Source organism: Aptenodytes patagonicus, chromosome 12 (assembly GCF_965638725.1).
Source record: "Aptenodytes patagonicus chromosome 12, bAptPat1.pri.cur, whole genome shotgun sequence".
NCBI classification, from domain to species: domain Eukaryota; kingdom Metazoa; phylum Chordata; class Aves; order Sphenisciformes; family Spheniscidae; genus Aptenodytes; species Aptenodytes patagonicus.
This window is the reverse complement of record NC_134960.1, coordinates 10,118,370-10,144,908: the sequence shown is the minus strand read 5'-3', so window position 1 is coordinate 10,144,908 and position 26,539 is coordinate 10,118,370. Positions and strand designations below refer to the sequence as shown.

The window sequence follows — 26,539 nt, the reverse complement described above, 5'->3', positions numbered from 1 at the left end:
CGGGCGCATGCGCGGAGCGGGGCGGCGCGCGCGCGCAGGCAGCGGGGCCATGGCCACCCGTCTGCGGGGCCGGAGGGTGTCGGCGCCCTGAGGCGGCGCGGCGCGGCCATGGTGCCTCGAGGAGCCGCTTTGCCGCCGCCGGGCACCGAGCCGCCGCCGTCGCTGTGAGGCGCGGAGCTCCGCCGCGCCACCGGGAAGCAGGAGCGCGAGGAGGAGGAGGAGGCGGAGGCGGCGGCGGCGGCGACGACGACGACGACGACGACCCCGCCGGCCGAGGTGATTCCCCACCCGCCGCCTCAGACACGCGCGTGCCCCTCCCCCGCCCCTCAGGGCGCCGGGGAGGCCGAGGCGCCCCCCGCCCACCCCACCCGCGCGCGTGCGGGGGCGCGCGCCGCCCCCCGCCGCTTGCGCGCGCGGGTGCGCACAGCCCGGGGCGCAGCTCCGCGCACCCCGCTGCTTGCGCGCGTGTGCGTGTCCGCGTGTGCGCGTTTGTGCGGCGGGGCTTCCCCGACCTTTCCTGTGCGCAGCATCCCCCCGTTCTCCTCCTCCCCCCCTTCCCTCCTCTCTCCCCTCCCCTCCCCTCCCCTCCCCTCCCTCCGCCAGCGCTGGCTTGCAGCGAGCTTCGCAGGGGGTTACTAGAGTTCAAAGGCGGCGGAGCCGCGCGGGGCCCGGGGAAGGATGCGAGGGGCTTTCTGCGGCGCCGGGGATGAATGCGAGAGTTTCGGCTGGCAGGCGGCGGGCAGGAAATAAGTCGCCGGTTGGGGAGTGTGCGTGGGGGGGGGCGGAGGGGGGGTCGTGGAGGTTGCACGCCTGCATGCGTGCGGACGTGTGCTCGGCCCGGCTGTGGAGCTTGAGCGGGGCCCAGAGGATGAGTTGCTCGGTGCTGCAGTCCTGAGCGAGGTGCTGGCTTCGCTGTGGAGGTTGCGGCGCTCCCATCCCTCTCTGGGGTCTGGCTTTACCTTCTGGTTTCCGCAGCCGGCTGTAAATGTCCCTGACCCTTTCCCTGGTGGCCAGGCGCCGCACGTCTTTGCGGGTGAGACACGGAGCTGTGTCGTGCGCCTGGGTTCAGGTGGGAAGAGGGGAGGCCCGGTTATTCCCTCCTGGAGACGGGCCCTGAAGCATATGGTAACGCTTATGTAAGAAGCAGTCTCTCTGTAGTGTGAAGAACGGGGCTTTTTCTCTCTTTCCTACTTATGTCATGCTAGTCGATTTTTTGAGACCTTCTGTAGTCTTTTAAAATGAGGTTTGTGATGAGAATTTTCAGTTTTTTTCTGTGATCCAGAGTGGTTCTGTGTGCTAAGTACGCTTGTGACAGATGGTCACTCTTAGAGGGATTCTTATCTTTTGGTTGCACTACCTTTTTGGGGGTGTGTCTGGGGACTGGTGCATAAATAATGTCATTGGGAGAATAAAGGGAAAAAAAGGTTTTTGTTTTTTTTTGTTTAATGCACATAAGTATCAGTAAACAAGGGAGAATAGTAGACATTATAGGCAAAAAAAGCGCCTTTTATTTACCAGTGAAAAAGGAGATTTCTGTAACATGTTTGACTCAAATATTAGCCATTTGTGATCTCATTAAAAATTTTTTTTTTAAGTCTGTAGGTGCTGCTGTATTCATTTCTTCTGCGATATTTAGTACAAGAGTTTGTGTTAACTTGTTTTGTGGACTTGGGACTTGGATACTTTTAGTTATATTTTGTATTAGGGGTTTTTTTTGTGTGTAATGCACCCCCAGAGATCAAACTTGGGAGGGGAAGGAGGAAATAAATTTTAATTACTCTTTGATCGCTCTTTTTTGTAGGTTAGTGAAGATAGATTTAAACATTGAAAAAAATTTTTTTTAAGGTGAGAACTGTTGAGCTATTGCACCCTGTAACTTCCGTTTGTCTGCAACCTTGGCTTATTTTTGCCAGTTACCTTAAATAATGAGCTGCCTGTGCATGAGAAACTCTTATCTTTTTGTTTCTAGTTAGTTTTAATAACTACGGTAATCAGCTGCTTTTTTTTGAGCCATAATGTCATGAAAGCATTTAATTTTATTAATTCCTAAACTCATTAGCATTAGGAAATAGTTGTATTTGTGACCACCATTATGTGGAAAAACCTTAGAGAGCAACACAAAGCTGCTGCTTGTCCAAAACACAGGATTCACCTTGTTTATATCAGTCTTAGGAGGAACTACTGATGTTAAAGCAACCTAATTCTGATGGAGATCTGAACTGAGCAACATGCGTTGGAAGAAATACCGGGGAATTCCTTCCTTTGGAGATGATGGAAAGAGATTAGTATCTCACTCCAGTTCAGCAGCTGGAGTCCATGGTGCAGATGCAGAAAGGCACATCATGCCAATAAGATGTGAACAAATGGGTGTGTCGTGGAAAACTGTATAAGCCTGCTTAGTGTTTTGTGTTGCGCTCTCAAAAACATTCTCTAAGCTGTTTGCTAAACTTGAGTTGGTTTCCTCTTCTTCACACAGACATGCGGATAGCTTCTCTTTCAGTCCTCTGGAACTCTTTATATTTGTGTGGCGATTTACTCTCTGAGTCCATTTTTAGCTCCAAATACACCTAGCAGTGTTTGATATGGTTATAAAGTGGACAGTTCACTGTAGTTTTGCTTTTTAAGCACATGTTCGTGTCTAGCGCCTTCAATATGATTCAGACATCCATGTGCCAGTTTCCCTGCCTTTACTTTTATAACATTTCCTTTCATTTTAGAGAAGCCCTGCTGCTTTGTAATTAGTTGCATACTTGAAAGGAACATTCAGAAGTGGGTACTTCATCTTGTGGAGTTTTTCAGGGAAATTTTTTTGGTTGCACGTCTTGAGTTTGAACATGTTTTAAAAGGGACTTTTCTAGTATTTTCACCTTTTGTTTGATCTTTCTGTTGCACGAGTCTGGTACTGCCGGAAGCTAAGCTGCCTCTTTGACAGGCCTGGAAACTGATGCTCTTTATTTACAGGACTCAAATAGCTAAGGCAGCAGCAGCAATGGAAACTTTATCAATATTGACCTAGAGAGATCTTGAAAGTCTTATTTTATATTTTAACTTCTAACCAGTCAGGTAACTAGTTCTTGGCATTGCATGCTGTAAACATAGGCTGTGTCTATATTTGAAATGGCTAAAAGCTAAATGAGCAACTGTGGAAGATGACATTCTGTCATGTAACTTCATCCTGATGACACATTTGGGTTGCAGGTTTTTTTGTGAGGTTGATGGGGTACGCCAGCTTTACTTGCGTGCCTGGTCTTCCTGTGATCCAGCTCTCTGGGGTGGGTTGTCACAGACTGCATCATCTTGGGCTGTCATTAATGCTTTCTGTGCAGGTCCTCTGTGTATTCTATCCTCTGCAGAGGCGCTTTGGGATTGTTGCCCAGTTTTTCTTAGAATGTGCTGATACAAATGTGGTTAGGCAGGCTTGTAGGTGTAGGCTTGCAAACATGGCTGTGACGGCAAAAAAAATGCTGAATAACTAGTTAATAAACCAAACCTTGGACTGGCAAGAAACTGCAGGGTCAAAAAGGACCTCAGAGCAGTTCAGTTTGTTGATTCAATCTAGATTTTTTTCCACAGATTTTACTTAAAGATATTATTAGTTACACTTTTATTTTCATGAATTAGAATCTTGTCTTTCAGGTGCCTAACTGAACTCAGCAAATCTGTGATCTAAAAAACAAGCAGCCCCTCTTAGTGGGACTGGATTTGAACTGATCATATGCAGGCAGAGTGCTGATCTTGTCAGCACAGAAAGATTTTGCTGCATACCTGGATTTGTTAACTTTTGTTAACATGTGTTAGTCCCTGAGTTCAATTCCCTGGTCTTACCTGCTCATTATGAAAAATAAAAGACACAGGATGTTTTACACGCTGCCTATAAATAATACACTTGCTATATAATTGAGAGTGTACTGGAACTGCTCATAGCGTATCAATGTACTCCAGAAGTAAATCTTTAAAGAAAACTTTAACTTCACAGCTCTGTGATATGTATCCTCATTTCCTGAATTGATTTTCTTCTCCCTCATATAAAACTTGCTAGAGTTAATGAAAGCTGGAAACGTAGATTTTTTTTTTTCTTCTATACAGTTAACTGTCTCTAGTTGTTTTTGTCTATTTTTAATATGCCTTTAATGTGAATGCATGTTCACTTATGTCCCTATGAACAGGTAAGAGGTTGACCTAATTTGTTTTGCAGTAAAAGTTTTTCGCAAAGTATGTTATGTATTTATTTGGAATGATTAACCTTAGCTGTGCCTCAGTTCACAACTGAATGAGTCTTGGGTGAGTAGGAATTTAGGAATTCATTTGTTTTCTGGGTAGAAATAATAGTTCTCCAGTCACACCACTGCAGCAGCTCTATAGCAATCCATATTGTTAGACTGGATGGGGAAAAAAAGGAGAAAAAAAAAAAAATTCGTTTATTCTTGTTGACTTCTTACAAGGCAAGATCGAGTAGTCTGTTTGCCTACCGACTCTCGCTAAACCTTTAAATTGAAGGCTAAATACTCTCTGGTTATTACTTGAAATTACTGAACTACTCTAGTGAACTACAAAAACTGAGTAATATTGGAAATGCTGACCGGATCCTAATGACAGTGTTACCGTAAGCGTCTGCAATGTTCCACTGCTTTATTAGTACACTTGGTATGCTTGCTGTATCTGGCCTTATCAGCAGAAATTTTTGAGTGCTGTCCTTGTTAGCCAATTTAAATTGTATGGGAGCAAGACCTCTTTTGCTTTCCTTGCTGCTGACTGCATGGGAAAGAGCTGGTTTGATGGATCAGTGACTCACATACTCTCTGGAGTTCTAGGCTTTTATTTTTTTCTGCAGGCTCGCACAGGGAAATTCTTTTCTGAGTGCCTATCTGATAAACCTTTTCGTCCTGTTCCTTCCCTTTTCTTCTCTTTGTTTTCTCCCTCCCAGACTGGTGATACGAAGATCTAAGTCTCTGACGAGTGGGATTCTTCGGTACTTCAAATGCCTTTCTTTTTGCTCCCAAGAACAGGACAGGCATATAGAAGGAGGGGTTCTGGGGAGTGCGTGAATACAACCCAGCTGATGGGTCTAATTTTAGTTTTTGAACTCTGACACTGAACTTCTCTATAGTTACAGATAAGAGTTGTATATTTTGTTTTGGGTTTATTTTTTTTTTCTTTTTTCCCTCTTCAAGATCTGTCTAACAAAGTTTACCCTATAGGAAAATAAAAGCTTTTCCTGGTGATGTTTTTAGTTTCGGAATGGATCACTGAAAAATAATTTAAAGTGGAAACTAGACTACAGATAAAAGGCAGCTTGTTAACGGACGTATCCAAAGTAACTAGAATTTCGTAGATGTGAGGAACAGAAGTTGAAATTGTCTCTTTTAGTTTCTGGTCACTCTTACCAAGTATTTTAGTTTGTAATCCTGCAGGAGAATGATCATCTTGTTCACAGATGTTAGGCTGAATGTTGCAGGATCAAGTCTGGTTTTGAAGTTCTGATCCCAGCTGGAATTACTGTATCTTTCTATGGTGATTTTTGGTGGCAGTAGTATTAGAAAAGCTCTTAAATTTGCACATATTCCAGCGCATTTCTGTAACTATTAAGTAACTTTATAATTAATGCTTTTCTAAATGTAGAAACTCTACTCTGTTAATGTAATTTTGCACCTGCTTGGATAACTGGGCGCAGATTTTGTGTGGCCTCTTGTACTGCTTTACCAGTGAGTATTTTCTGCCTGTGATGTGATAGATTTATATTGGTGCATAAACAACAGTTACACTGTTTTAAGTGGCATAATTCACAGCTTCAGCTGAAATGGCAAAATTTGATGTGATGACAAAACCTCACAAAGAAAATTCTATTAAAGGGAAAATGTGTGTTATCTTTGAGGGTTTTTTTCCGAGTTTACTGCTAATCTGTTCTGCTGATGGAATGAGCTGGGACAGACTTGTGATAGTCTCTTTTTTTTTTTTTTTTTTTTTTTTTTTTAAATTGTGTTTTGCTCATTCTACTGTTTTCTTTCAAGCTAGCCAGGAATATGCTTTTGACAGAATGGGTATGTCAGGTGAGGGAGGGATTTTTGAAAAGTACTGTGTTGTTAGAAAACAAAAACATTTCCATGAACATTAATCAGTTATGATGGAAAATTTTTAAAAGGTGGTTTTGGTCAAATAGCACAACTGTGCTTGCACTCGCTTAGGATGTGAAGTCTGAAGTTCTTCCTAAGACTGTTTATTCTTATCCTGATTTGGAACAGGGAGATGTTTGAAATCACGGGAAAGAAATTTCTGAAACACAAACTAGTGGCTTCCCAGTCCTGTTCTTAAGTCCATTGTTTGGCTATGTACAACAGTGACCTATTTTTCCTAACGTCTGAGCATCCAGCAACTCTTGTCATCATCATTTATCTAAAGGTTTTAGAGATTTAATGTTGTGGTGGGGTTTTTTGTTTGTTTTTACACCAATCAAAATAACGTATTGTGAGAGCTCTTTACAATATAATGAGCTTAGAGCAATGGACTTTGTTGCTTGCCTGTATTACGTTCTGTTAGAACTTGGCAGCAATTACAACTGAGGCTTTATTTAACACATCCGCATTTCTAGTGGAGTTAATTTTAAAGGGTTTCTTATTAGGATTGGATGCTTTGTCGGTCAGTGACAGAATATGCTGCAGAGTTGCAGTGGCTGCTTCTTATAGCCTATCCATTGCGACACAATGTGGTTTTCAAAGTTTGTTTTACTTTTGATTTAACAGGATTTGAAATGTAGATTGTTTTTGTAGATAATAAAAATGCTGCACTTTTCAGTTCTCTTACATTCTCAAGTATGCGTGTATGAATTCGGGAGGCAAGATTTTTCAGCTTAATTTGGATGTGCTGAACCTCAGTTAACTTCAAGTATTAGAAGTCCATGGAATTCTGCATTTGGAGTAATTAAGGAAGGTGAAAGCTCAAGTGAAAATTTCCTTCTTGTCCTACATGTCTGGTTGTTGTTGATGACTGGAAAAAGTTTGACAGTTATGAGAATGTAATTTGAAATCAGGTGCTTGTTGTCACTTTACATGGGTATTTTTATGACAGAGTGAAAACCTGTAAGGCAGTTCCCGCCCACCCCAAGCCCTGATCTACTTGGAAAAGTAACCCAGCAAAAAACCAGGAGGCAGCTTAATTTCAAAGTTTTAATTAATTTTGCGAACTTGGCAAAACCGAAGATTTTTGAAAATTCCAGGATATGTAAAATGTTTTGATATGAATTACTTAAGCAGTGTGCTGAGCATAGGCTTGTATTTCAGTATGCAGCCTGGCAAAACTCTTTGTGTACAATCTGTGTAGCTCCCAACTTCTGTTTGTACGGTACCATACATTTGAACTCCATCTTTTATTCACACTAAATGTTGAATGCTAGTGTTCTGTAGTAGCTGCTTGGGCAATGGTTTTGGCTGTTCATTCTAAATACTTGTAGTCTTCTGGCTGACCTTTTAATTGGTTTTGGGAAGCATTGTGAAATGCTGGTATTGTGTGGGATGCCAGACGTAGCAGGGAGGCGCTTCCTGTGCGAGGGGAGGGATGTGCTATCTTTGGGGTTTGTAGAGCTGTTGCAAGAGCTCTGTAAAAGGTGCTGGCATTTACATAACTTGAAAAGTTAGACTGTGGGCTAGATGATGACAAGCAGCAGCCCTGTAACCTGTGGTTTACTGAGCCAAATCTCAGTTTTGATCTGTCCTGACTTCTTGGGGCCAAATTAATTTTATGTCATCGTGCCTTGACAAGCGTCAGTGTGGCTTTAGGTGTGCACATGAACAGTTTATGGCAGCATCTTGGCCATGGCAACACAAATAAACTTCACATGAGGATTGTGTGTGTGTTCCCCCCCAAAAAAAAAGGAAGATTATTTTTTTTTTTGGTTTCTGTATATTAGCATGGTTTCATTTCCTGCTGTACTTCCATGTTGGCTTGATAGTATAACACTTGCACAACTGCAAAAACTTTTAAAACTTACACAGGGACAATGTGAATAAAGTCCTGTAAAACTTTATTTTAAAAGTGCAGTTGCAAGAGCAGATTTTCCTGTTTCTTTGGTCAGGATGCAGTTCTTTCTAATTGTCCCCCTGATAATTGGAATTGGGAGCCTTTTCTTAAATCTGACCTCATCAGGGGACTGATCATGCTGCAGGTGATTGTTTTTACTTGTTAGAATGGCTGCTTGTGGATAAAAACTTGCTGGATCATCCCCACCTGGGCCTTGAATACTTCAACTGCACTTCTCTAATACAGTGTATATAATCGGTCGTTCACAAATACAGCCTGGGGTGAATGCTGTTCCTAGGGTGGGCAGGTGGCATGTGGTAAAACCAGCACATTTCATTTAGGAACAGCTGTCAGTCTCAGCTGAAGGCAGTGCTCTGACAGGATGTGGAAACTGATCCTTTTGCTCTTTAAAATGGTCCTGTTGGTGGCTAGATCTCTTTTGAGATGCTGTTGTGGACCAGCATTTTTTTCCTGTTTTAAAAAAAAAAAAAAAAAAAGAGAGCACCCTTCATTGTCTTACATCATCCATCTTCTCTGATCGCAAGCTCCAAAATTAAATTACCTTCTAGTACTCTGGAGTGAGGACATGGTCTTTTGTTTGTATGATTCCTTGCGATGAATTACATTAAAATGAGTAGAATAGTTGCATTATTGGTCCTAATCTTCAAAACACACAGCCCTCAAATTCCCTAAATATATAAATTCATAGAGGTTAATGAATGCCATAAATGACTTTTAAAAGCTTAGATATTGGAAAATGATTTATTTCAGTTTGCATTGAGGAAGTGAATCTAAAATGTTTTAAGAACTCTCTTAGTTGGTGGTTATTTCATTTGAGAGGCATAGAAATAGTGTTAAGCTAAGTGGAGGTAGTGACTGTATTTTGTTGGTGTTTGCTTTCTAAAGCTTATTGTGTTAATGTTTATGTAGTACCTAGTACATTGGGGTCTTTTGGCTGGGGCCTTGGATGCTAAATTAGCACAAATAAGAATGAAGGTTTATTTGGTGCACACCCTTTGACCATTTTTGTCATTAACCTCCCCCCCCCCCCCCCCCCCCCCCCCCTTTTTACAGTATCACCATGGAAAAATTGCTGGCAAATTGACCTTTATATAGCAAAAATAGAAGCTGTCCTGTCTGGATTTGAATTTAACTCGGTTGATTCATTCAGTCATTTGTGGCCACACAGGAAGCCCCATTCATATGATCACAAAGCCTAATAGCTGTTTGTACAGTGAGATTGATCTGATTACTCTTCTCTGTCTTGTGCTATTTACAGTCTGCTGCCAATTCACAGAAAGGGAAGAGAATGGCTGCAAAGGAGAAGTTGGAGGCAGTATTAAATGTGGCCCTAAGGGTCCCAAGCATCATGCTGTTGGATGTTTTGTACAGATGGGATGTCAGCTCGTTCTTCCAGCAGATCCAAAGAAGTAGCCTGCACAACAACCCTCTCTTCCAGTACAAGTACTTGGCCCTTAATATGCATTATGTGGGTAAGTGTACATGTATTCAAGAGAAGACACTACTGTAGTGAATACCGTTTTGCTTACTACAAGAATTCTAAGAATTTGGTAATAGCATGATAATATATTGATTACAACAAATAGCACGATAATATGTTCATTACATTTCTGCTTAAGGGATTGTTTATGTAAGCAGTAAAGAAATCCTCTCTACGGTCTTCTACTGAACTTTGTTATTGAGCCTTGATACATAAATAGAGTAAACCTGGTGTCTGGAAAAATGATTGATGCCCTGAAAGAATAGCACAGTGACTTTGGCCTATGTCTGACTGATGAGAAAGCTGCTGTGAAATGCTGTGCAGACAAAAAGTATTGTAACTTACATAATTGGCATTAAACAAGAGACTAGGGAAAAGGTTGCCTGGTTTGGACTGTGACCACAGCACCAGAAGGTTACCTTTCACTGCTGCGTAGATATGGCTCTTCAGTTTACAACCTTATGAACCATATATATGCTGTGAGTGGATTAGAGCAGGTAACAAGTCCCTGTGTTGCAGATGAATGGACAAAACTACTAACACAGCTCAAGGAGCTGAGGTTTGAACCTTGGCCTGAAAGTCTAGCTCTGGAATGCTAGATGTCTGTTTTTAGGAGATGAAAGGATTGATGTTCTGGGACCTGCTCTCCAGGTGGGTATGTGATTCATCTAGTGACTGCATATGGGGTTAATTAGGGATTGGATCCAGGCTGTTGAGGTTGATAGCCGATGACGATTTGTATGAGTACTGCCTAGCTTGGAGAGAAATGGCTAGCATATAATTGTCCCACTCTGCAGTGTTTCTTCCTTGTAGATGGCTTTGGAGGATACAGATGTACTGCAGTCAGCTAAAGGAAACACCCTTTAGTTAAGTAGTTAGAGGACTGTGGTACTTTGAAGTTGCATGTCCAGGTTTTTAATCCTGACTGCAGAAGTGTTGGCATGTGACTTTTCTCTTTTAATCTATTCTATGTCTATTGTCTAGAAATTTTTTACTGCCATTAAAAACACATGTGGCTTTCTTTGTTATGGTTCCACTATACTCATGCTGGGATAGCAACATACTTTCAGTGCAAAAAGCTGGTGTTACAGTTCTATGCCCTTTTCATATGTTTGTGGGGGAGAGTACTTGTTTGTTGCTGGTGAATGTGACATGGGACTGTGGTGGCATGTAACTACAGCTGGCTTTCTCATGCACTTGTATGCACACAAGTACCTTTTAGGAATTAGTTTATCAGATCAGTTTCTTATACAGAACTAACAGTTGTGCAGTAGGCTATCAAGGTGTCAGTGGGTAATTTCCAGCTGTGACACAGCCCTTCTTTATAGTCATTTGATAACCTTGTCCTCGCTTAAGTACGTTGAGATGCACCAATAAAAAGCGCTACAGAGGGGGTCGGTATTGTTACCGAAGTATTTCTCACCTGGATGCTATTTTAGTACTAAACCAATGGATTCTGACTTTGTGCTCCTCATACAAGTGGTGCTTTTGTGCTGGTGCACAGTCACTCAGCAGTTCTTCTTGGTTTTTGCTTTTACAATATTGAGTGTCTATACTTTTACTGCTCCAGCTGGTAGTTGCTGATCAAGAAGGGCTTCTAAATCATCAAACAAGTTGCTTGTTTTAAAATATTTTTAGACAGTTTTCAGTGACAAAACTTTGCTAGTACTTTTCAAATAAAGTTGATTTGTTTCAATTCCTTGGCTGTTTTTTTTAAGCTGTGTTAGTGTGAGGCTGGGCTAAATCAATTTGCATGCCTACGCAAGATTTTATATAGATTTAATTGCATCAGTTTACAGTGTAACCTTAATTAAAATGATGTATCAAAATATATTAATTGGATTTGTAAGGAAAACGAAGTACTTTTCCACCAGTTTGGGAAATTAAGCTTCTTTGAATGTATGTTGGGGGAAATTAACTGCCAGTGTGTAATTTAAAAACAGTGGATATATTTCAACATGCTAATCTGTTTTATTTAGGAAAAAAAAATCCACTGTTCATATTTGCAGTTAGGAAACAGAGTATTGGCAAATGCTGTGACAGCTTTGCAATATCAAACAATTGCTGAATTTCTTACATAGGCAGTGTAAGATACTGTATCATAGAAGTGCTTCTAGCAGCTCAGGAAATTGGGTGCATCTATCTCGGGCAGGTGCTCAAGGAACAATTTAATTAGAGAGCCATAAAAATCAATAAACTCTACCCATCTTAGATTGTGAACCTTTTCCTGGAACTAAGGATCCAAAGTTGGAAATTTGCTCAGAACTGGGGGTTATCAGGAATATCTCTTCTGTTTAAATGCACTCTTTTTCTTCCATCCATTTGACTGAAAGTTTGAAAAGCCAATTGTTTTTGATCAAGTGAATTGATGTATGTTACAGTGTTATTCATGTTCCGGTTAGCAGTACTAGGAATGTAATAAAAGCCTCTAGGATGCAATTTGTCCTTTGATACAGCTTTTCCCTTTCATATCTCTTCATGAAAGAGCCCTTATCTGCTTTAGTGAAGGAAAATACTCAGTCCTGATAACCACTCAACCGCAAGTTCAACTGCATGAAATTTAACTAAATATGCATAAAGCAATGCAAACAGCAGAGATGAATTTCTGGTTAGAACTGTTGAATGTAAACAGATTAATTTCATATAGGAAACCTGCAAAGCAATTGTGTTTATGAACTTTATCTGTCAAATGGCACTGTGGTTGCTGTTTCGGCATGTGTAAAAGGCCTGTGAATGGCCTGCAGTAGTCTTCAAAGTGCACCTTAGCTCTGTGTAGAAAGTTTGTGTTATGTTGCTTTATTTCATGATACTGTTTTCCTGCATATGAATTATCTTTTAGAATCACCATTAAAACTGTTTTTCTCTTCTGAAAACTTTCCTAGGTTTGTCAAGTGTGCTTAAAAAGACAAACATCAAACTTAGTTAAGCAGCAATTCGGGAATGTCTCTGGCTGAAAAATTCTTGTTCTCTGTGTGTGCAAATTCATACTTGATGGTCAAAGGAACTCCTCAAGCTTAAAACTTGATTCATCACACCCAGTATCTTTTCTGGAAGTACTTTTGGTACGTCTTACAGGACACTTCCCAGATAATTCATTGAAGACTTAATTTAAAAGCACTAGAGATGCTTGGGGCTAAAGGGAGTTGACCTGTGTACTTGATTTTTATTTTTTTTTTTAGTTTGCCATATCTACTGGATATCTGTAAAAATAGATGAGAATCAGATAAAATGGGATTGCAACCCGAATTCAAGTGCATGTACTAGTGATAGTCAACAAGAAATTATATTAAAAATAGTAAAAATTCTTTTGTCCTCTGAAAGGAGACACATGGAAGGTTTGGTTCTATGATCTGGCTCTTTCATGCCAGCTTTTTAAATACAATAAAATATATATGTGCATTTTTTTTTTCTTTTACGAGTATTGAAAAATCCTGAATTATAAGCCTTATTTGCAAATGTGACCTGTGAATAAAAGTGCATTCTGTAGTTCTTCCTGGAGTGTTTAGGCGTATCTTGTCAATAAGCAGTACTGTCCCAGGACTCTTTCCCAAATACTCCAAGTCATCCTATTTGATTTTTGTTTTGATAACCCATCCAGGCAGTCTGGCTGAAGAGTAGCGTGTGATAAATTTGTGTGCACTGTGCTGTATTACCAGATATAATTCTGACAGTTGATATGCTGTCTGTTACCACGTATAAGGATCTGGGGGGAAAGAAGCTTAGAAAGCAAACCAACTTTTTTGTCCACAACTGTTAGAGGTATAATGTGGCTTCATTAAGATTTCATTGAAATTGTTTTGTATAAATTTAAAGTAGCTTCTCCTTCAGGAAAGATCTGTGCTAGCTAAAATGGCTTTCTATCTCAAATCTCTATGTAGGGTAGACTAGCACACTCTGCTACTGCCAGATTTCAGTGTTTTCTTCTGCACTGTAGAGTAGTTCTGAGAAGACAGTTATTTCTTTTTTCATTCTTTTGATGAAGAAGGCGGAAACAGTTTAAACCACGTAATTTCCTCCTATGAAGGGCAAAGCAATGCTCTTTGTGCTGACTGGTAAATAGTCTGAGCTAGATGGGAAGAGGAGAGTCATGAGTGTAACCTGTAATCATTGTCAAACTTGGAATTTAAGTCACTGTCATGATAGAGGCACAGGATTGCACTAAATACATAGTGTTTTCTTACCTAAGAATAAAAATAAGAACAGTTTTCTATCTTAAACTGTATTGTCATTACCCAAAAAAAAAAATATTGGGAAAAACGTAAGGAAACTATTTAAATACTTGGAATAGGTGGAAGGTGCATCATCTTTCACAACGCTGTTTGTAATCACAGTTTCTTGAACTGTGCAGTTATTACCTTAATCGCTTGGTCACATCACTTGCTAGGTGTGAACTACTTGTTGAGTGCTGCCTTTAAAAAGGAAGCTTGAGGGAGGAGAAACCTTCTGTCGTGGTTTAACCTCAGTCGGCAACTGAGCACCACACAGCTGCTTGCTCACCACAACCCCACCCCCCTGGTGGGATGGAGGAGAGAATTGGAAGAGTAGAAGTGAGAAAAGCTCGTGGGTTGAGATAAAAAGTTTAATAATTGAAATAAAACAATAATAGCAATAATAATAATGTAGTAATAATAATAATAATGTAATAATTATAATATACAAAGCAAGTGATGCACAGTGCAATTGCTCACCACCCGCCGACCGATGCCCAGCCAGTCCCCGAGCAGCGGCCCCCCCAGCCAGCTTTCCCCAGTTTATGTACTGAGCATGATGTCATATGGTACGGAATGTCCCTTTGGGTCAGCTGTCCTGGCTGTGCCCCCTCCCAGCTTCTTGTGCACCTCCAGCCTTCTCAGTCTTCCCAGAGCATGGGAAGCTGAAAAGTCCTTGACTGGTGTAAGCATGGCTTAGCAACAACTAAAACATCAGTGTGTTATCAACATTGTTCTCATCCTAAATCCAAAACACAGCACTGTACCAGCTACTAGGAAGAAAATAAACTCTATCCCTGCCAAAACCAGGACACCTTCTGAACTTACTGCCATCCTGTGTTTGTTGATTGCTCTCTACTTTCGTCTGCTCACTTTTCTTTAAGCTCTTGTGCATTAATTAGAAGATCTTTTATTTGGATTGCTTTTTTGTGCTGGTTTTTCTCTTAAGAGGAAAGATAGTACTCTGATACAAACACAGTAAAAAATGCCACGTGAAGCTTCAATGTGAGAACAAAGAAGCAGTCGGTTTATTCCAGAAACAAATTTCCCAAAATTGTGAGAAGAGGATGCATGAGTAAATGTGTAAATGCACTTAATGCATACAAAGATGAAGTGCTGCTCAGATTCAGCATCTCTGGGTTTGCTGTCCCATGTCTTCTGTCTCCCTCCTGCCAGCAACATTCATATAAATGGGTAGGAGAACTATTTTGAGTGTTACTATTTTAAACTGTAGCTATTTTTAACAAAATGCAATTTTATGACTTGGTCTTTATTTCTTAAAAAAAATGACTTGCTATGTCTTCATATTCTCTTCTTGGATAAAATGCAGTGTATGCTGCAGTTGGTAGACACAGACAAGGGTAGAGAGTATTCCATGCTCAAAATACAGCATACCCTTTTTTCTCTTTCCAACTCTAGAGACTGCCGATTCCTCTACTGCTTCCATAGTGTCATAGGCTTTTACTAAGCAGCTTTCTCAGCATATGGATACTTCCAGGTAACTTTTCTGTATAAAGCTGATACCTTTTTTTGGCAACCTGAATTACTTTGTGTTTAAAAAAAAAAAAAAGCCAATAGCAGCTTGCTTGAAAGGAGATGCTTAAAATTTTGAGGTTCGCTTGACTCTGAGTACCAGTCTCATGACAACATAGCAATTTGTGTTCATAATTTGGAATACATTGTGACTGTTTATATTTTTACAGTTTCACTTCGTTGTTCTTTTCCAGTACTCTTCAGGTTCTCCATGATTGTAATTAGTCTCAGAACTCTGATCATTATGTATGCTGTATTATAGAAACAGCCTCTGAATCATACGGCAGAACTAGAACCAAAAGTCCATTTTATTTGTTCAGACAATACTGCAAATCTCTGTAAGGAACTCAGTTCTTGGATTATTTATACTTAGAGTGTCCAATCTGTTGCACATTTAAAAATTTAAGAAACAGCTGTTGAAACTGGTGGCAGTAGCCCAGTAATGAGTAAATTGTTTTGTTGGCATTATTTTCACTGAGATGTGCAGCTGTTGATAACAGGATTTCTGATCTCTGTTTATAGTTGCACTGTGCCATGACTGGGTAAATACTAATTTCCTTGTGTGCAAGTATGTTTAGATGCGTGCTTTCTCAGTTTAGAACTAATTTTTCAACATATTTTTCTGAAGGGCAAAATATTTACCATGTTAGCTCAAAGTACAAAACTTCTTGGAGTGAATAACATTTTTTTGGGCAGCTCTGGTTGAGCGGGAGGGTGAGGAAAAGGTGTGCTTTGGCATTGCCATGCAAAAACATCACTCCCCAAAAATGCAATACATCTTAAACTCCGCTATGCTTAGGCTGCCTTGAACAGGTATTCAGTTAGCAGTGATGAGACAGGCTAGATGAAAGCCACCCTTTGTGGTGCTAGTACTGGTGCCTCAGTGGCTGCTTGAGACTGATAGGGATTTTGGCATTAAGTGCTCTCTGAATGGCTTGGCTTCTAGGTTGATTTCAGTGGAGTGAGTTTTGTGTGAGCCGTGTGTTGGAGCTACGTCTGATGTAGGAGAGGTCATTCTGCGTGGTGGCAGAGGTTCTGTATGACATTGTCTTTTGTAACAGCAGATGAAGAACTAGTCTCGCTCTCAGAAAGACAGCATAGGTGTCCCAGTCAATTCAGAAGACCCCATTTGGCTGAGTTATCCTTCAAAGGATGCTTAATATGAATTGAGGATGTACAAGAGCTTTTTGTCTCTCCTTTTACGTGACTTAAAAGTTAGGGTTCCTTCTAGGCTTGAGCTAGCCTCCAGTGAACAGGCCACAGAATCATCCTGGTAACTTCTGCATCATGCCTTTAAGTACTATGAGCTCTAAAGCATCTTTTAAAAATCATCCACTCTTGAGATAGATGCTTTAGACATAGACAGTTTATTAAATCTCTCTGTAAATTGTTGTGTAACCAGTCTCGTGACTGGTTATCGTAAGAATTAGACACACTGAAAATAAAGGTGCCAATTGTTGTTACATTACTTCTGCCATATCAAATCCAATCTTTCCGAAGTCTGTCTTGTGTTATTGGTACTTGTATGTTGTGGCCAGATAGTCTTCTGAATAAACCGGAATGAGGACAGTCAAGGGTTAGGCTGAAATGAAATGACTAACTCAGTAGTGCACTGATTCTACATTGTGTCAGGAGAGACAGGAGTTTTGATGGTGGCTCTCGTGGCTCATGACTTGCTGCTTCACAGCAAGTTGCTTTGCAAGTCATTGTTAAGATGAGCCTTTTACCCTCAGAGGATATGGGGAAGTGTGAAGTTAGGGCCCCCCAAAGTAATTTCCTGGTAGAATCCAAGCAATTGTACTATTACTTTCTGGCACTCAAAGATTTCAATTCCTCACTTTGTAGTATCCAGCGTAAACAGCTGCTTTTCTTCTGGGGGCAGTGTTTCATTGGCAAGCCTCTGCAGAAGCAGTATCCAAGAGATGATGTGGTTTTATTAAGCAATGTTATGAACTCTTTTTCATGTGCAAAGTTCTCATTTTTAGACTAAACCTGCAGGAAACTTTGAGTAATAATGTGAAGTGGACACGAGGGATCTGTAAACATGCAAATGAGCACTAAAATGTTTCATAAAAAAGATGGGTTGCAACTTGATCGCGCTCCAGAAGCCTCTGTTGTATGCAGCATGTCAATAAAACTCAGACACCTGAGTTGGCAAAGAGGTAATATGGGGTGAGAGAAGCTGGGAAACACCTTGGTGGTACACAAATAGAGAGAGACTGCTGAAAGGCAATCTGTGAGCTGCTGCTTACTGTAACAATGAGCATTGCACAGCGAGAGGTTTTCATCTAGCTGAATCAACAAGTTGTAAATGAGGTCATGAGCTAGTTAATACGTGTGTTCTCGTCTAGCAATGTGTAACTTAGTTTTTCTGCTTATTATTGTTTTCACAGTTTATTTTCTCCAGTGGGGCCTAAATCTGTACCATCTTGCACAAGAGGCAGTAGAAGTTCTCTGCTTCCTTGTGCTCCTGAACAGGTACTGAGTGGTGGGTCTGTGTATTTGTAAGGTTGGCAGAATGGGTCTTCTAAAGCGCTCCTTATAGCTGGAAGCCTAAGGGTGCAATTCTGTTTCTTGCTGGCCTAGCACTAGGGCACTACTACTGTATTCAGGAAAGGGTTTATTCTCTCGTCTTTATCTTTTTTTTAAATGTGTGTTAGAATGGTATCTTTACCAGGGCAGGAATTAGGCTTCACTGACCCTGCTGCTTACACTTAAAGAGAAATGTACTTGGTGAGTTAAAAGGGACAATACACCAAATCCCAAGAGTGACAATAGCATGCCTGGCCTAAATCGAGGAGAGCGCTCATTGTAGATGTAGAGCTCAGAAAGCTTTGGATGGAAGTGGGCGTTAGTTACTGTTAACCCATGTCTACAAGTTACCCAGTGAGACGACTGTTTCTCAGACTGTAAAATCCTTGTGTGTGGAGAATCTCTCCAAAGGGATATATGTTCTCAACATGTTTTCTTCTGATAGTGATGCAAATGAAAACAGAATGTAATGATTTAGATGAGAAAGCTGCTGTGAGAAATTTCATCTTCTGGTCATAGAACCATAGAATGGTTTGGGTTGGAAGGGACCTCTAAAGGTCATTTAGTCCAACCCCCCTGCCATTGGCAGGGACATCTTCAACTAGATCAGGTTGCTCAGAGCCCCGTCCAACCTGACCTGGAATGTTTCCAGGGATGGGGCATCCACCACCTCTCTGGGCAACCTGGGCCAGTGTTTCACCACCCTCAGTGTAAAAAATTTCTTCCTTATATCCAGTCTGAATCTACCCCCCTTTAGTTTAAAGCCATTCCCCCTTGTCCTGTCGCAACAGGCCCTGCTAAAAAGTTTGCTGCCGTCTTTTTTATCAGCCCCCTTTAAGTACTGATAGGCTGCAACAAGGTCTCCCCGAAGCCTTCTCTTCTCTAGGCTGAACAACCCCAACTCTCTCAGCCTTTCTTCATAGGAGAGGTGTTCCATCCCCCTGATCATTTTCGTGGCCCTCTTCTGGACCTGCTCCAACAGGTCTGTGTCTTTCTTATGCTGAGGGCTCCAGAGCTGGACGCAGTGCTCCAGGTGGGGTCTCACTAGAGCAGAGCAGAGGGGCACAATCACCTCCCTTGACCTGCTGGCCATGCTTCTTTTGATGCAGCCCAGGATACGATTGGCCTTCTGGGCTGTGAGTGCACAGTGCTGGCTCATGTCCAGCTTTTCATCCCCCAGTATCCCCAAGTCCTTCTCGCCAGGGCTGTTCTCAATCCCTTCATCCCCCAGCCTGTATTGATACTGGGGGTTGCCCCAACCCAGGTGCAGGACCTTGCACTTGGCCTTGTTAAACCTCATGAGGTTCACACAGACCCACTTGTCAAGCTTGTCCAGGTCCCTCTGGATGGCATCCTGTCCCTCTGGCGTGTCAACCACACCACTCAGTTTGGTGTCATCTGCAAACTTGCTGAGGGTGCACTCCATCCCACTGTCTAGGTCACTGATGAAGATATTAAACAGTACTGGTCCCAATATGGACCCCTGCGGGACGCCACTCGTCACCAACCTCCATCTGGACACTGAGCTGTTGACCACTACCCTCTGGATGCGACCATCTAACCAATTTCTCACCCACCGGACAGTCCACCCATCAAATCCATCCCTCTCCAGTTTAGAGAGAAGGGTATTGTGGGGGACCGTGTCAAAGGCCTTACAGAGGTCCAGATAGACGACATCTGTAGCCCTTCCCATGTCCACTGATGTAGTCCCCCCATCATAGAAGGCCACTAGGTTAGTCAGGCAGGACCTGCCCTTGGTGAAGCCATGCTGGCTGTCTCGAATCAGCTCCCTGTCCTCCATGTGCCTTAGCAGAGCTTCCAGGAGGATCTGTTCCATGATCTTCCCAGGCACAGAGGTGAGACTGACTGGCCTATAGTTCCCCGGGTCTTCCTTTTTCCCTTTTCAAAAATGGGGGTTATGTTTCCCCTTTTCCAGTCAGTGGGAACTTCACCAGACTGCCACGACTTCTCAAATATGATGGATAGTGGCTTAGCAACTTCCTCCGCCAGTTCCCTCAGGACCCGCGGATGGATCTCATCGGGTCCCATGGACTTGTGCACCTTCAGGTGCCTTAGATGGTCTCGAACCTGATGTTCTCCCACAGTGGGTGGCTCTTCCTTCTCCCAGTCCCCGCCTTTGCCTTCTGTGGCTTGGGCGGTGAGGCTCGAGCACTTGCAGGTGAAGACCGAGGCAAAAAAGTCATTGAGTACCTCTGCCTTCTCCATGTCCTGGGTAACCAGGTCTCCTGCTTTGTTCTGGAGGGGGCCCACATTTTCCCTCGTCTTCCTTTTATCCCTGATGTAGCTATCAAATCTTTTCTTGTTGCCCTTGATGTCCCTGGCCAGATTTAATTCTGTCAGGGCTTTAGCTTTCCTAACCTGATCCCTGGCTGCTTGGACAATTTCTGTGTATTCCTCCCAGGCTCCCTGTCCTTGCTTCCACCCTCTGTAGGCTTCCTTTTTGTGTTGGAGTTTGTCCAGGAGCTCCTTGTTCATCCATGCAGGCCTCCTGGCGTTTTTGCCTGACCTCCTCTTTGTTGGGATGTATCGCTCCTGAGCTTGAAGGAGGTGATCCTTGAATATTGCTCAGCTTTCTTGGGCCCCTCTTCCCTCCAGGGCTTTGTCCCATGGCACTCTACCAAGCAGATCCCTGAAGAGGCCAAAGTCTGCTCTCCTGAAGTCCAGGGTAGTGAGCTTGCTGTGCGCCCTCCTCAGTGCCCTAAGGATCTTGAACTCCACCATTTCATGGTCACTGCAGCCCAGGCTGCCCTTGAGCTTCACATTCCCCACCAGCCCGTTCTTGTTGGTGAGAACAAGGTCCAGCATAGCACCTCTCCTCATTGGCTCCTCTACCACTTGGAGAAGGAAGTTATCATCGACGCATTCCAGGAATCTCCCGGATTGCTTATGCCCTGCCGTGTTGTCCCTCCAACAGATGTCGGGGTGGTTGAAGTCCCCCATGAGGACGAGGGCTTTTGAGCGTGAGGCTGCTCCTATCTGTCTGTAGAGGGCCTCATCCGCTCGGTCTTCCTGGTCCGGTGGCCTGTAGCAGACCCCCACCGTAATGTCACCTGTCCTTTGTTTTGAAGTAGAATCTTGTTTATGCCATACACTAATTACATCACTTGTCTGGGCTAGAACAAAGGGAATAGAATATTGCTGCTAGTATGTCTGAATTTGAGCTTGTCTTCCTTTTTCTTCTGCAATGAGACAGTTTGGTAGTGAATTATTTGCCCCCTTTTTTTTTTTTCTTTTGGCAGGGGCATTGTCAATAAAAATGAGGTTGGTACCACTTTGGGAATGGGGCCTCTGCAGCAAAAATGCAAATTTTTTTGTATGAAGTCGACACACAGTATGAAGTGTGTCGAAATACCTCTCTTATCAAGTCACAAGAGGGAATTGTAAATAAGAGTGGAAGGGAACTACTTTAAATGTGTCTCGCTCTACCCCTCTTCAAAATCTAACAATTAGAGCAAATGGCTGCTTCAAAGTGAACATTTAAATTCCAGCCCAAACTCATGAGTGGTGGAGTTCATTGCTCAAGCTTCTGTGGTAACCTTGGCTGTTTTGTGCTGCTTCCCTGTGCAGTGTTATAAGCATCTGTGCTGTTTGGAAGCCCTGTTTAAAAGGCACAGATGTGATAGTAATCTTCTCATCTTTTGATTCGTATTTGGGTATTTTTTTCACTCCTTCAATGTATCCTGCTGTATTATAGTTAAAGTTGTGATCACGTAGAGAAGAATGAGCTTCAATCACTGCTAAAATACTCCTATGTAACATGGCTGTGTTGGAGTGCAGTTACTGCCCTCTAAAATGTCTTCCTTTTACAGAAATTATCCTAGTACCGCTCACGTACATCATCATGTGACCGAGGAGCAGACTTTCATGTGATAGAATAAGGTAAAGAAGATGGCAGAGCTTAAATGCAGATACAGTAAACTGGTGTTCTTAGATTATTTATAGAGTAATAGAGGACTGAAAGACTGCATAATGAACTCCATTTAGTTCTCCACCTGAAGGTGAGTCATGGGCTACAGTGAGAAGGAAGGGTTTAGAGAGATTTGACTCAAGTGTTGGAATGATACATGGTTGTGCCACGTGGGTTGTTCTGCAGAGAGAGTTGTCCCTAACTAAGCAATCAGGGGAAGGTGGTGAATACAGCAGAGACAAGGTGTTAAGAATGTCTGGTGAGAGAGCTGCTGGAGCTGGCTCATGATGCTGTGGTGTGATGCAAACTAGTTAAATGTCTTCATGGAGATTCTGCTGAGGAGTGCCTGCTCTTGTCATTTGTGTATTTGGTAGAAGGAACGTGGTGAACAGAGATGAATTCCATAAAATACAGGTGTTTGCTAAGAAAAGATGATGTAGAACATCTGCTGTCTTGTATTAACTAGAAGCATGTGATTCTGTATAAAACAGTTGCTAGAAGGAAACTGTTGTAGTGCTGGGTTTCAGGCCCCTTTAAAAAGCTCAAAATAAAAATCATAGAATCATAGAATGATTTGGGTTGGAAGGGACCTCTAAAGGTCATCTAGTCCAACCCCCCTGCTGTGGGCAGAGACATCTTCAACTAGAGCAGGTTGCTCAGAGCCCCGTCCAACTTGACCTTGAATGTTTCCAGGGATGGGGCATCCACCACCTCTCTGGGCAACCTGGGCCAGTGTTTCACCACCCTCAGCGTAAAAAATTTCTTCCTTATATCCAGTCTGAATCTGCCCCCCCTTTAGTTTAAAGCCATTCCCCCTTGTCCTGTCGCAACAGGCCCTGCTGAAAAGTCTGTCCCCATCTTTCTTATAAGCCCCCTTTAAGTACTGATAGGCTGCAATAAGGTCTCCCCGAAGCCTTCTCTTCTCTAGGCTGAACAACCCCAACTCTCTCAGCCTTTCTTCATAGGAGAGGTGTTCCATCCCCCTGATCATTTCTGTAAATGATCAAATGGATACTGTACAGAAACTAGTGATGGTGACTTGTATGATACTTCATTTTAATCAAAGAAACTATCAATTATTTCAGCTTTTGAAAAGGCAGATCCTCAGACAAATGTGCAAATTGTCACATCTACTTTATGAAACTACTTGAAAAATTATCTTTAATGTTAAATACGTAAATTGTACATTTGTATTTTTAAAAAGATAAGTAAATAGGCTTTGTCTGTCTATCGTCATTATCATCTCGTATCTGAAGTGATCTTTGCTTGGCATACTGTGGGTCTGATGCCTTTTCTAGGACCATGTTGCAAGTTACCTTCTTGAAGACCTAACTATTGGTAGAATTTTACAGAGGTGGCTTACTGAAGGTGGCAGATATTAAGTAGCCTTGACATATTTCTACATAAATACAGACTGACTCTGAAATTGTATCTTTTTCAAATACTGGAACATACTGTGTTCCCAAGCTGTTTTATAGTAGCTGGTTGTCCCACTACTTATGAGTGCTTAATCTAGAGTTACATTATTTTCTTAAGTATTTTTAAAAATCTCTTAAAAGTATAAACTAACTCAGTTAAAAAGGCTGTGCCCAGTGTTGCTGAATAGGTGGGTGAAACTTTAAATGTAACGTGACTAGTTGTCGTGGTTTAATCTCAGTCGGCAACTAAGCACCACGCAGCCGCTCGCTCACTCCCCCCCACCCGGTGGGATGGGGGAGAGAATTGGAAGAGCACAAGTGAGAAAAACTCGTGGATTGAGATAAAAACAGTTTAATAATTGAAATAGAATTATAATAATAACAATATGATAATAATAATACACAAAGCAAGTGATGCACAGTACAATTGCTCACCACCCGCTGACCGATGCCCAGCCAGTCCCCGAGCAGCGGCCCCCTCCCCCCCCCCCCCCCCCCGGCCAGCTTTCCCCAGTTTCTGTACTGAGCATGACGTCCCATGGTATGGAATGTCCCTTTGGCCAGTTTGGCTGTGCCCCCTCCCAGCTTCTTGTGCACCTCCAGCCTTCTCAGTCAGTAGAGCATGGAAAACTAAAAAGTCCTTGGCTAGTGTAAGCACTGCCTAGCAACAACTAAAACATCAGTGTGTTATCAACTTTGTTCTCATCCTAAATCCAAAACACTGTACCAGCTACTAGAAAGGAAATTAACTCTATCCCTGCCGAAACCAGGACAATATCCACCCCTTATTCTATACCATCTGTGTCATGCTCAAGTCTCATATTTTCCAGTACATTTTCATTAATCACCACCCCCCCCTTTTTTTTTTTAATATATACACACACACACACACAGATATCATTCCCTTCATCTGTGGGCCATCGCTCTAAAACGTTCGGTGAGTTCATTTAGTCCATGACTTTGGGCTCCATCTGTCATAATAATCTTTCATGGCAGGAAAAATGGAGATGGTATGTGGTGTTGGATTGTTTCATGTTGAAGTGAGTTCTGGTACCATCATCACTGTGCTTTGCTTGGTTTCACTGAAGTTATTCTTCATTAGTCTGGGTGATTCTTATTGTAATAACATTAGTATGGCATATATTATTATTAGTATTATTAGTATATCTGTGTATTATTAGTATAACTATTATAATTAGTATTTAACATCACGTAATTCAGATCATTGGCTATTCTCACCCAAAATCAAATCCCCTTGAGGTACACATCGGACTTCCCCATCCTTCCGCATTATCCACCAAGTGCACCCAGGTCCTTGAGCAAAAGCAATCCCACGGAGGGGTTTGCCTCTGCCCGAGGCAGGAATAACCCAGACTGTCTTCCCCAGCATATTTTTTATGTGCACTACAGGGACTTTATTCCCATCTACAGTACGTAAAAGTTCTGACTGGGCAGGGCCTGCTTGATTGGCAGATCCCCGAGTGTTGACTAACCAGGTGGCCTTTGCTAAATGCGTTAGCATTACCTAGCAGCAACTAAAACATTGGTGCCTTATCAACTTGTTCTCATCCTAAATCCAAAACACCGTACCAGCTACTAGAAAGGAAATTAACTCTATCCCTGCCGAAACCAGGACACTAGTATAGCTGTAAGTGTCAGGATAAGTTCTTCTGTAGTGTTTTGTTCTTAGCTGCAGGGAAGTTGTTAGCTGTTGCTGGTTTTTTTCCTAAACGGATTTCAGTGCCAGGCACTTAAGCTGACCTTCAGAAGGAGCATGAGTGCACTGCATTGTGGTGGAGAGCTCCGAAATAAAGATTAGTAAGGGCACCACACGCTGGGTTTTTGACCTGCAGAGTCTGTCTGGGAAGAAGAGGATGGGCATGTGCCACCCAGTTGTGAAGTGGACTTCAAAGTACTGCTTTATTTAAGTATCCTAATGAGAGCAGCTATGAAAACAAGGATCATTATTCTGCTTGTTGGAGAGGCTGCTGAGCAGCCAGGCTATGTTCTTGAAGAGTAAAGCTGTATCTGCATTGGGTCTTTTTCCACAGTCTTACTAAATGCTAACAAGAAGTGAAGGAACCGCCGGTGTAAATACCTACAAATCCTAGGCTGTGCCAAGTCTTGTCCTTGATTTATGCAACACTGGTAGCTTGAATGTGCTTTAATATTGCTGGTATGGAGAACAGCTGTGTGTCCCCATCTCAGATTATGGGCATGTGAAGTGTCTTTAAACCATGAAGGTATAGTGGAAGAATTAAAATGTGTAATGCTAATCAGCGTGGAAAGGTATTCTGTGTGTCCTTTGCTTGAAGAAAAGGATTTTTTACATCAATTGACAGAGTTTGTTGGATGGATAGGCTTTTTTCCCTGTGATACTGAAACTTGCTTTCACTTGGAAGAAGAGGGAGACCTAGGCCTGTTTTCCCTTTGTTACATAGGTTATGTTAATTAAGTCTTGTTAAAATACTGTGGATCAAGTCCACTTTTTGACATCTAGATGTAATCTTACAGAAGCTGGTAGAGCTATTTCTGTTGGGGGGGGAGAAAAAGTGGCAGGTTTTTTGTGTGCTTTGTGTTTTGAGGAGAAAATGTAGGTACATGAATTTTAAAACCAAATGAAAACAAAGGTGGTTAAAGAGATCTGGATAACTTGAGTGTTAATTCATATTAAGAAATTTGGGATTACGTAGTGTTTTTTTGAAATTTCAACATCTGCTTTTTGTTATAGGTTACATCTTAAGTGTTGTGCTCCTAACTTTACCAAGGCAACACCTGGTTCAGCTTTACCTGTACTTCTTGACTGCACTGCTGCTTTATGCTGGGCACCAAATTTCCAGGTAAGAATAAGTGGATTAATTTTTTTAGCTTGGTTTGGGAATTAGAAGAATGACTGATATTTTGTTAATATCTTGTATAAATGGGATAGGTCTGTTTTTGTGGAGGCCTTTTTTCTATGTCAGACACCTAAATATATCTTGCTGTTCTTTGTCTTGAAAAAGTTTACAGAATTAAATATGTAGTCAGGTAGTTCTGGTGTATTTTCATTGACTTAAAAGGAATTTCAAGCTACATTTCTGTAGAGTGTAATGTCCATTAATCTGAGGAGAGAAAACACCACAAGACTAAATGTGGCCTCTGATGTAGTAATCTGAGTTATTCAATGGCTCAGCTAACATGCTTTCAACACTGGAGCGTTCTACAAAGCAGACAGGACATTACTTTTAGTTTCCTGGCACCTACAATGAGAGAGAAAATAGAGATATGGAAGGTGGTAAAAGTGAAGTAATAGTGGAATTTATTCTTAAATTCATCTTTGTTTATGTAATATATTTTACAATGAAAACAAAAAGAAAGGTATTTTGGATCTAAAATGCAGAGCAAGAGGCTAAAAAACTCGAGTCGGACA

General features: G+C 41.9%; 1 protein-coding gene across 4 annotated transcripts in view; it reads left to right on the top strand.

The window, feature by feature from the left end:
* Positions 1-73: 73 nt before the first annotated feature.
* Positions 74-26,539, top strand: part of RNF145 (ring finger protein 145) — a 51,990-nt gene continuing 25,524 nt past the window's right edge. Inside the window, exons 1-3 of one of the 4 annotated variants that reach the window (XM_076349904.1) lie at positions 74-276; positions 9,290-9,503; positions 25,862-25,970. In XM_076349904.1, the coding sequence (XP_076206019.1) occupies positions 9,320-9,503; positions 25,862-25,970 (293 nt within the window). In that variant the 5' untranslated portion in view covers positions 74-276; positions 9,290-9,319. Of the gene's footprint in view, positions 277-678; positions 768-889; positions 1,034-1,806; positions 1,846-9,289; positions 9,504-25,861; positions 25,971-26,539 lie in introns of those variants that run through there. The other 3 variants (XM_076349902.1, XM_076349903.1, XM_076349905.1) reach the window with 3 other exon arrangements.